At 27.4% G+C, this 10,628-nt stretch overlaps 2 protein-coding genes across 4 annotated transcripts; one reads left to right on the forward strand and one right to left on the reverse strand.

Moving 5' to 3' along the window:
• Positions 1 to 17: 17 nt before the first annotated feature.
• LOC123268525 (nuclear distribution protein nudE-like 1) lies at positions 18 to 5,540 on the forward strand. 2 transcript variants are annotated; one of them, XR_006510244.1, is made up of 9 exons: positions 18 to 133; positions 717 to 945; positions 1,037 to 1,327; positions 1,405 to 1,541; positions 2,640 to 2,831; positions 3,231 to 3,373; positions 3,553 to 3,737; positions 3,943 to 4,013; positions 5,203 to 5,227. XR_006510244.1 is itself a non-coding variant. In XM_044733682.1 (8 exons), the coding sequence occupies exons 2-8, from the start codon at positions 860 to 862 to the stop codon at positions 5,261 to 5,263; spliced, it is 981 nt and encodes a 326-aa protein (XP_044589617.1). In that variant the 5' UTR covers positions 19 to 133; positions 717 to 859; the 3' UTR covers positions 5,264 to 5,540. The 2 variants fall into 2 exon arrangements, 1 of the variants encoding a protein (XP_044589617.1); XM_044733682.1 differs by lacking the exon at positions 3,553 to 3,737 and having other exon boundaries at positions 19 to 133; positions 5,203 to 5,540.
• Positions 5,541 to 6,110: 570 nt separating this feature from the next.
• On the reverse strand, positions 6,111 to 8,675 carry LOC123268549 (histone H3.3A). Of its 2 annotated transcripts, none has more exons than XM_044733718.1 (3): positions 8,284 to 8,675; positions 7,213 to 7,354; positions 6,111 to 7,093 (listed from the first exon to the last, which is right to left on the reverse strand). In XM_044733718.1, the coding sequence occupies exons 2-3, from the start codon at positions 7,338 to 7,340 to the stop codon at positions 6,811 to 6,813; spliced, it is 411 nt and encodes a 136-aa protein (XP_044589653.1). In that variant the 5' UTR covers positions 7,341 to 7,354; positions 8,284 to 8,675; the 3' UTR covers positions 6,111 to 6,810. The 2 variants fall into 2 exon arrangements, with proteins under 2 accessions (XP_044589653.1, XP_044589654.1); XM_044733719.1 differs by lacking the exon at positions 8,284 to 8,675 and adding an exon at positions 8,039 to 8,154.
• Between the last annotated feature and the right edge of the window lie 1,953 nt (positions 8,676 to 10,628).

Consider the following 10,628-nt stretch of genomic DNA (forward strand, 5'->3'; position numbering starts at 1 on the left):
AGCACACCAATGTTTTCATTATTTCCATTTAATTAGCTTTCACATTCATTACTCGCCATTTTGTAGTCTTAATAAATATACAGTCTTATGTGAGTCGGTCGTGAATTGGGTTTTGTTAAAAAAAATTATAAATGTAAGTTGATCAGTATAAACTAATGAAAATAAGTATATGATAATCTAAGTAGGAATTAAAAAAATTAATGTTTTGAAAAATAATTAAAAATCAATGATTATCACGTGATCAATGTGACGCGGAATTTTTTAATCCGTTACCATCATCAGCAAGTAAAGTGTGTGTTGAATGATTCATATGATATTTTATTAAATGTTTTGGTAGAGGTATATTTATTCATGCATAGATGTATGTTAATATAACAACATAACAAATGTGTAATATATTATGAGCAGGCAACGCAATCGTGAAGCGTAGGCCAAAGTCTATTTATCCTTGAGTAATATAGCTCTAATTGTAAAATAAAACATAAATTATAAATAATACTGTATACAATAATTTTTTATCTACAATAATAATTTGGCAGGTGGATTTGTCAAAGAAAAAAAACATTTATATATATGTTCTGATTTTATTATACTTATCGCATCATTTAAAATTACTTAGATTAAATAGAAGGTCATTTAATAATTAACATTTAAATTTAAATTTATTTTGTGATGTTTTTAAGGTATTTATCATTTTTTTCTATTTATTGTTGCAGGATGTACATTTGCTGTTGATTATGATTAAATAAAATTATTTTTTAAATATTTAACATTTATTGTCGGACATAAAATTAAAATTAAGAAATAGGAGAAAAATAAATTTAAATTAACAACTCGATTTTGTTGCCTCAAAATAACAATGATGGAGATCGAGGTGCCAGAATTTACATCCAAGGATGATGAGATTCAATATTGGATGGATTTGGCTCAACAAATGTTCCAAAGGTATGTTAAATTTTTAAATACAGTTTTTTATAATTGCAAATAGATTTTAAATTACCTTAGAATGATGTTACTGATGTATGATTGATTATAGGAAACAAGACGTGGAGCAAGAGTTAGCAGAATTTGAGGAAAATTCAAAGATGCTGGAGAAAGAGTTGGAAACAGCGTTGGAGCAAGCTGAGAACACAAATCGTGAATTGAGGCAACGGAATTCACGATTAGCTACTGAAGTTGAACAGTTGAGAACACGATTGGATCAACAAGCAGTAGATTGTTCGGTTTTCCAAACACGAGCCACTGAATTGGAGAGCCAACATGAGCAGCTTGTCAAATATATTAGAGAGTTGGAGCAAAAAAACGATGATCTAGAACGAGCCCATCGGTAAATATTCTGCATTCATAAATTACTGGCAAAAAATAACATATGTGCGCTAAATTTATTTAATAAATTATTTACAGAATAAATCAAGCGTCTGAAGAAGCCATAGAAGCTAAATTCAATTCAGCAATTGAAAAAAATGCTCTATTGGAATCAGAACTTGATGAAAAGGAAAATCTCAAAGTTTTAGTTCAAAGACTGATGGATGAGAATAGAGGTATTTTTATTTTCGATATTTAATTAGTTTAATAAGCTAGTATGAGCACCAAGGCAACTTTTGATAAAAGGCTTGACATTTTGTTAATATGAAGTTTAAATATGTCTAAATAAATTCCGAAAATTTGAAGGAGATTGCCCGATTATTTAAATAAATAATTAACTTTAAAGTTGAGCAATTTAACATTGGTCTTATGAGGTAACCTCTAAACATTGATACATTTCTGTATTTTTCTCGTAAAACTGTTTATGAATATTTTTAAAAAACTTATGGATGAAAGTAAATATATTAATGATGAATTTAATTCAAAAGAATTTACACTTGCCCGACTAATTAAAGTGTATCAATTAAAAGAAAAATAAATACCGCCATTAGCCAATGTTAAATGTATATCTATATCGCGTTACAGGTGTCATAAGGGCGTATAAAAATTATACGCCCTTGTGGCACGCGGAAACCACGAAGGCATATAATAGAAATTCTATTTTTTTTTTTTCCAAGTCCAAAAAAAATTTTTAGTTTGGAGAAATTTTTTTTTTTGTATTTCTACACGTTTCATTCAAAAATAAGTTGATTCCCGAAAAAAAATTTTTTTCATATACCCTTATGGCTCCCGGGACCCACCTCGGATGTCAAAAGGGCGTATAAAAAAATTTTTTTTTGGGAACCGACGTATTTTTTCATAAAATGTGCAGAAATGCAAAAAAAAAATTTTCCAAAAAAAAAATTTTTTCCAAACTAAAAATTTTTTTTGTCTTAAAATAAAAAATAGAATTTTTATTATACGCCCTAATGGGATCCGAGGTAAGTCCCGGAAGCCATAAGGGCGTATAAAATTTTTTTTGCATTTCTGCACATTTCAGACGAAACTACGTCGATTCCCGAAAAAAAATTTTTTATACGCGCTTATGGCTTTTCACCGTGACCTTTTGCCGCTACACGCCCTTATGGCATCTGGAACGCGATATATTAAAAAAAATCATATGGCTACTGCTTTCCCCTTACCGTGCTACAGTCGATACCTATCCCCCCGCGCTCGTACTACCTTAATTATAAAAATAAAATATTAATCTTAATAATATTTATGTTTAATTACAGATCTTAAACAAGAGATTAAACATGTCAAAAGACACCTTCCGGATAATGACAAATCAGCAGCAGATAAAGTCCGTGCTTTAATGGACAGTAATAAACTACAAGTTGAACTTGAGACTAATAACACTCCTGTAATCTCTCCACTCTCGCAGCAAAATATACCGACAACTCATTCGACAACAGCACCGTTTAAACGTAAGATGCATAAAGCATTAAGAAAAACTAAAGGCTTTTTTACACGCCGGCACTAACAAAACATTTCCGATTAATTTTTTTTTCTTTTAAACACATTGACTATTTACTGAAATAACTTTGACTGTCCAAACACTCATATTTAATTAATTTTGATACTCTAAAAACTCTATTTAAAACTATGTGAATTAATGCTCATTTTTAACATTACTAAACATTATTCATTAATATAAATTAACAATTTGATAACTAACTGTACTTACTTTTTTTTTTCTATTTTTTTTTACTAAATAAAAATTAAAACTCAACTTTCTGTTTTATTTTTTTATTTTCAACTATTAATTTTTATTGCAACTCATAATCAATTATATAAATATTAATTACTTAAAAATTTTCAACCAGTTGCAAACGGTGTTGGCAATGTTATCAACAACAACAACAATATTAATAACAACAACAACAATAATAGTATGAACATACCAATGGCTCCATCATCGAGAATACAAGCGATGAATTTAATTGGCGACTTAATGAGACGAGTTGGGGTATGTATTAATTTACAAAACTATATATTAAATTATCCCGTAGTTGCACGTTTGTGTTGAATGCACGTTTATTAAAATTCAAACGCGCAAAAAACTAAGTACGAACGGAAAAAATGGACTAAAGTTATTTAATAAGAGGAAGAAATAGGAATTGGTGTGATAGACGGTATTATTGGTAGCTCGACAGGTGGGTCTGCATGGATTGTAGGAGATTGAAGTGCTCATGTCCTAATGCACTTGAGAAAAAGAACGATATTACACGTCAACAGAGTCCAGTGTCTATCCAGCATCCAAAGCTAACCAAATGCTGACATTGTTCTTCCTCTCGTTGTCTTGCACTACGACATCTTTATTTTTACACCAGGTCTTTTTTGTTTGTTATGTTTAGTTTTGTTTTTTTTTTTCCTGTCTAATGTTCCTCATCGCTTAAAACTCAAAATTTCCTGCCAGCTAATACAATTTATTCCTGATAAATTTATCAGTAGTACTACCAATAATAATTTAAAAAAATGCATGGGTATTGATAGTTAATAATTAGTTGATTAATAAAGTTTTATTTTTTGATGCAGGCTATGGAGAATAAATTGAACTCATGCAGAAACGCGTCACGAGAGGATCAAGCCATGAGAGATTTGTACAGGTAACAGCATAATTTTATTCAAAGACCTGCAGCTATTGTTCATTTTCACTGTACATGTGCGGCGTAACTTGATGGTTTATCCTGTACCTTTATCAATTTAATTTATTTAGTAATTAACGAATAATAATTACGACTCTCAATTCGATAAAATACTGGATAATGTTCGAATTATAAATAATCAATTGATTTAATAATTTAATCAACTACCTAAATAATTTGTTCAATTAGCAAAGACTATTTGGTACAGGGTATCATCGATTTGTACTTAATTTTTTTAAGTGTGCTTCCATAGAAATTTAAATATTTCTTTAATTTAATTTTAGTTAAATAGCTTTATTTAATTGACTCAAAATTCACGTAAAAATTATAAATATTTTTTTTATTTACATAGTTTATTATGTAACTGACTGCTCAATTTAAAGAGTGTACAAAAATTTTTTATATTATTTAATTTAAACTCAAAACATTCGATATCGCATTTTTTTATTTTATTTATGTAATATTTACATTTTATATCCCAGCATTTAAATTGCAATTTTGCTTTTATTCAATGAATATATTTATTTATGTAATTTAGATGCTCAATAATTTTTTAAAATTTTCAATTAAATTTCCATAAATTTAATCTACGATAATTTTGATAAATTTATTAATTTTAAAAACTAGATTTATTTTATAGTTTAAAACTATGATTAAAAATTAATTAACAATTAATTATGACTCTTGGTACACAATATTTATCAAATAAATAACGTAGATTACATTGCCATCAAAATAATAAAATGCTTTAATTATTTATGTATTAAATACACTTGTTTATAATTTGACTGTAATAGTGCTAATGATTAATAATTAATGCATTTAAAAAAACAAGTATATGATAATTTATTAATTTGACATATGTATCACATTAAATGTTTAAGAAAATATGTTTTTATATTTATATATTTTTTTTAATAATTGCAATTGAAGGCAAAGTAAAAATATGAGTCTTAAAACAAGCATGTTAACAATATCAAGTATCATTAATTCATATGTGTGTTTATTCAATGTACTTTTGTAATAAATGTCATTGTAGTCATGCACCTAGTTGTTGTCACATCGTCTTGTTTCTTTTTTAAGTAATATAACTTCCCACTATATTATTAATTAACACGAAAAATATTTTTATTTACTTGTTTTTCAATAGGACGACAACGATAAGACGACAGGTGCGAAGCCTCGCATCAAGAAATAACAATCACATTTGACTGTAAGATAATTTGTCAACGAATTAAATAATAATTATTTCACTTCTCGTTTTATTCCAGTGTTAAGTATATAATTAAAAAAAAAAAAATAATAATAAAATTGCTTAACTTTTTTAATAGCTTAGATAATTTAATAAAAAATTATCGTGCTTGTATTTGTAATCATCAATAATTCGATATGAGTTTATTGTTTTATATTTATTTATATTTGACTAGCCTTTAATGTAAAACAAGTAAAAGTTTATTAAAAAATCATGATGATTTATGATTGATTACTAATAATAATAATTAATAAATAAACATGTAAATATATGTCTGTTATATTTATAATTTTAAAAAATCAATTAATAATAATCGATAGCAAGATATAAATTTTTTGTTACAAAAAAATGATTTATGTTTATGGTTATTATGTTGAATATTAATATTGATTAATCAAACAAAAATTTAATATATTTATATAATATCGGTCTAAAATAAATAATTATTAGCAATACCAGTATTTATTTATATATTAATATAATTATTGAATTAATCATTTGAGCTTGATAAAAAATGATTACAAAAAATTAATTAATGAAAAGTAGCTTTAATGAGTTTAAAATTTAATTTATATTCAGATTGTAAGTCTATTTATTGTTTAATGTGACAAATTTTCGTAAACTATCAAAAATGCATGCAAGATGTAATTTATAAAAATTATAATTACTCAAATTACTCGTGAAAAAAATTGTATTTAATATTTTGCTCATTCAATAAACTCATGAAAAAAAAATTACTGTATTAATTAAATCCCTATAAAATTTTTCAAGGTGATTGGTAGGTATATTAATAAAAATATAAAAAATAAGGTTTTAGTAAATTTATTTATGAAATTTTTCACACAATGAATACTTGAATGTAATCCAGCACATTATCCTAGGGAATAATTAATTTCGATACAAAAAAACAAAAAAGAGAAAAATAAAAAAAATACAACCTTACAATGTTTCTTACAGAAACTGGATTACACTAAATGTAATATAATCTAATGCACATTACTAGGGTGTGCAAATAATCTTTAATTATTATATTATATTAATGATTAATGATGATTTAATGAAAATGTAATAATATATTCTAATTGATGTGTAACGACGAATCCAGACATCGTTTGCGCGTAATAATTTTGCAATTATTTATCATTAGAATTAGATATAACAATTAAATGTCATGTTAATAAACAAATTAGTTGACTTTTGGAAACCGCAAACTGTTACCATTTTTATTACAATAATAATTGATATATTTAATAAAGTGGCTTACGTGTAATGAATGATATATATTGAATGTGAATGTTTAATATAATGCTATAAAAAGAAAATTTTTTTTTCAATATCAAGAACAGGAATGAATACGATGTATTATTCATTATTACGAATAATCATAATTATAATAGTAGTAATGAATATTAATATCAATAATTATTAATAATAAGAATACAAATTGTGGCAAACTGTAATTTTGATGATCAGATAATCTTTTGTTAATAGATAAAATGTGATGATTTAAGCACGTTCACCACGGATTCGTCGAGCCAATTGGATGTCTTTCGGCATAATGGTGACACGCTTGGCGTGGATAGCGCACAAGTTAGTGTCTTCAAAAAGACCAACCAAGTAAGCTTCAGAAGCTTCCTGAAGAGCGCCGATGGCTGCACTCTGGAAACGCAAGTCGGTCTTGAAATCCTGAGCGATTTCACGAACCAATCGTTGGAAGGGCAATTTTCTGATCAACAACTCAGTAGACTTCTGGTATCTTCTGATTTCACGAAGAGCGACGGTACCTGGGCTGTAATTTTAATCAAACAAATTAATAATCAATTTAAATTTTTACTAACCAATTATAATGATTTAAATAAGTTAAATCAATAAAAAAAAATTTATTAAATAAATAAAAATAATAATTACCGGTAACGATGAGGTTTCTTAACTCCACCAGTGGACGGTGCGCTCTTACGGGCGGCTTTTGTTGCCAATTGTTTTCTCGGAGCTTTTCCTCCGGTTGATTTACGGGCTGTCTGCTTTGTACGCGCCATCTTTCACTTTAATACTGTAAAAAACACACAATTTAAAATTAATAATTTTTTCCTATCACTTACAAAAATTAAAAACTAATTTTCTACAATTTTAAAATAATATCTGTTACAATAATATTATTACTAAATATAACTCCCATTAACACAAAATGTAATTACAGAGCTTGATAATGAAAATAATAAAAAAGACGCTCGAAATTATAGTAGTAAAATATAAATAAACGAAAGAACTCAAAATAATCTAAGTAAAAGTGAGAAGTAAGTTGATTGACAAAGAAGAATTGCCCAACATAACTACGCATGTGTAAATATAAGTAGGGGGGGAGGTAAATAAATAAACTCGCCGTAAAGAGTGAGGGTAGTAATAGTATGGAAAAAATCTCAAGGGATTCATTATAATAGTGGGATGAAAATTTCTATTGTGGGGGAAAGATCCGCGTTGCGCAATGAACGAAATCACGATCCTCCCGTCTCCGATGTTTGGGTGCGAGTGTCTGCTCAAGAAAAACAACGCTCTCCCTTCTCCCTTGCCCCCAACCCAAGAGATCATTGTCCGAATCGATGTTTAATTAATCTAAATAACTATTCATCTCTGCTGACACCTCACAACTATTTCACAAAATAAATTATTAAAAAGTGCATTTCCATAAAACTGGAGCACGTCAGTACACTTATTTCCTTTAAATAATCACGTGTACCTGAAATAGAATTCACCATTAGTTTAGTCACCAACAAATGCTACACTGGTGCATTGAGAGAAACGATTCCCTCGCAAACGTCAATTACAAAATGGTGGCAACGTTAAAAACTCGTACGGAAAACAGCTATTTTATTTTATCAAAAATACTTATATTGCACCGCGAACACGCTAGATAAAACTAGAAATTATTAATCAGAATAATTAGACAGTCATTAAAAAAACGAATATAATTTAAGTACTTACCTTTTGTATTTACGGGTGCGTTAAAACAATAAAATAGCAGGAGCTAGCTGTTTCCTTGTACTTGGTTCGGATGGCAGTGGACGCTTTTGGATGCTCTTGGGTCGGTTTGTGTGTTGCTGCTCTTCCAAACTGTCTCTACTCGTTACTCGTTGTCGTCCGTGGTACACAGCTTACTCTCCCTTTGCGTCCCTTCCCGTCTATGTTACTCTTTATACTTTATACTTCACCACACACACACATAATATATCCCATGCTATGCCCCCAGCCCACAATTCTACCTCTAGGTGCCCCTAGAACTTTAGTCGAGTACTTACACTAGTGCAGAGCCTCTACTCAGTGAACCCGCGAGCAGTATTTCGGCCAATGGTATCGCGACAATCACCTAAATTCCAAACTTTTAGTCTTATCTCATTGGACAGTTTTATTCCAGACGCGCTGTTAATTTTTCACATTTCATATCATTTTCTTTACTCATATTTTGTTGGACTCACACACGCAAGCGTCTACAACTACATATACACTTACTTGTACATATATAAGTGCCTACTTCAAGCCGCCGAATGTCTAGATTTTTATTATACTATACTAAATAAAGAATAAAGATAATAATCAAGTTTTTCTGTTCTGGTACATACCTTGAATATTTATAATAATATTTATGTTGAATTAATTATGAATAGTTATAAATTTTCATCGGCGATAGAAATTTTTCTCCTGAAATGAACTTTGCCCTTCACTTCTATCAAAACCGCACCCTTTGGTTACTTTTTTTTTTAGGTACAGATTTTTTTATTGAAGAACTTGAGAGGAGTATTGAACGCTTTCATGGCTTCCATTTTCCTGTATGTTTATTGTTATAGCTCAGCCAAGGCTATTGTTTTTATTATTTTTTTTTGATAATGAAAATTCGATTGCAAATGGAGGAGTAATTAGATTTTTAATGAGTAATACTTTTATTTATTTTATGACTCATAGAATTTTCCGATAATGATGATTCAGTAATTTTAGGATTATTTTCTTTGAAGATATATGATGAAATATTGGGAAAAATTTCGTTAGAAAGTAAATTACCGATATGATCGGATTTATATTACGCTTTTTTTTTCCAAAATTAAATTTTTTCTCAGCCTTGAAAATTCAGTAATTAAAACTAGCATAAATAATAATTTTTATTTAGCAAATCACAATTTTATTTTTAAGTAATAAACTAAAATAGAAAAAAATGTGCTTGTATTAAAAATACGACCTGTATTTTATATTTTAGTTATTAATTAATTAAAAATTTCTAGAAGCTTCTATCAAAATTAATGGACGCAATTTCTTGAAGCATGAAGAAATAAATGCGAAGAAATTTAAGCATTTGTACAATTATTGTAAGCGAATAATTGTTAGCCATGATATATTTAGATGTAATAAATAATTAATAAAAAAAAATATGTATATGAAATTCAGAAGAATTATGTATATATATATATACATATGGTCATGTAATTGATGATTTCACAGTAGAATTATTTATTTTAAGATATAATGCAATATTTGCTATGTTTATTTAATGTTTCAATTTATTAAAAGAAATAAATACTTAATTATTTTTATTAAAGTACTTTATACTTATTACGTTAGTGAGATAATGAGGTTAGTCGTAGTGTTGACAAGCATGTGTGCATGTATAAACTGTAGATGATTATAGATGAACATGTATTTTAAACGATTGTTTAAAGGTTCAATGATAAATCTAATAAGAAAAAAATTGACTTATTAACTAATTATAATTGTCACTATTAGGTAATAAATAAATGAAGTTTTTTTACGTTAATGTACATTATTATTATTGTATCATGTCTACTTACATAAAATTGTACTTATAAGTCAGATAATATCAAGATTAATACAACACTATTACACGAAAAATACATTCGGTGATAACTAAAAGTTGAAATTTACTTAATTAATTAATAGTTAATGATACAACTAAAGTATATGCAAGTGTCTATTTATTAATGTGAAAGAGTTATGAAAATTTAAAATGATAAAATAAATGGTGAACTTTTTTTTAAAATAGAAGTCTTTGCTTATTAATTTATATAACTTTCGAGACGTTTGATGAGATTCTTGATAATTATAAAAAATATAAAGGACAAAATTTAATATTTGACACTCGAACATTCGTACAAAATATTATTTTTAATCATGTGAAAATCTAATTGTTTAAATTGTAAGAATTTATTTTTAATTAAGGAAACGATTAATCGATAAATTATATGAGACATAAGCAAGTGTGGAGTTATTAATCTAACAACTCTGCTTTCTCCTTAAGATTATATATTAATAATAATAATTAA

This window comes from Cotesia glomerata, linkage group LG7, assembly GCF_020080835.1.
Source record: "Cotesia glomerata isolate CgM1 linkage group LG7, MPM_Cglom_v2.3, whole genome shotgun sequence".
Taxonomy (NCBI): Eukaryota; Metazoa; Arthropoda; class Insecta; order Hymenoptera; family Braconidae; genus Cotesia; species Cotesia glomerata.

Excerpts from the sequence above, each read along its gene's own strand:
- LOC123268549 (XM_044733718.1), bottom strand. The coding sequence starts at position 7,340 with ATGGCGCGTACAAAGCAGACAGCCCGTAAATCAACCGGAGGAAAAGCT. Across the intron at positions 7,094-7,212 it reads AAGAAACCTCATCGTTACCG|CCCAGGTACCGTCGCTCTTC; the intron begins GTAATTATTATT and ends TTAAAATTACAG.
- LOC123268525 (XM_044733682.1), top strand. The coding sequence starts at position 860 with ATGATGGAGATCGAGGTGCCAGAATTTACATCCAAGGATGATGAGATT. Across the intron at positions 946-1,036 it reads GCTCAACAAATGTTCCAAAG|GAAACAAGACGTGGAGCAAG; the intron begins GTATGTTAAATT and ends GATTGATTATAG. Across the intron at positions 2,832-3,230 it reads GACAACAGCACCGTTTAAAC|TTGCAAACGGTGTTGGCAAT; the intron begins GTAAGATGCATA and ends ATTTTCAACCAG.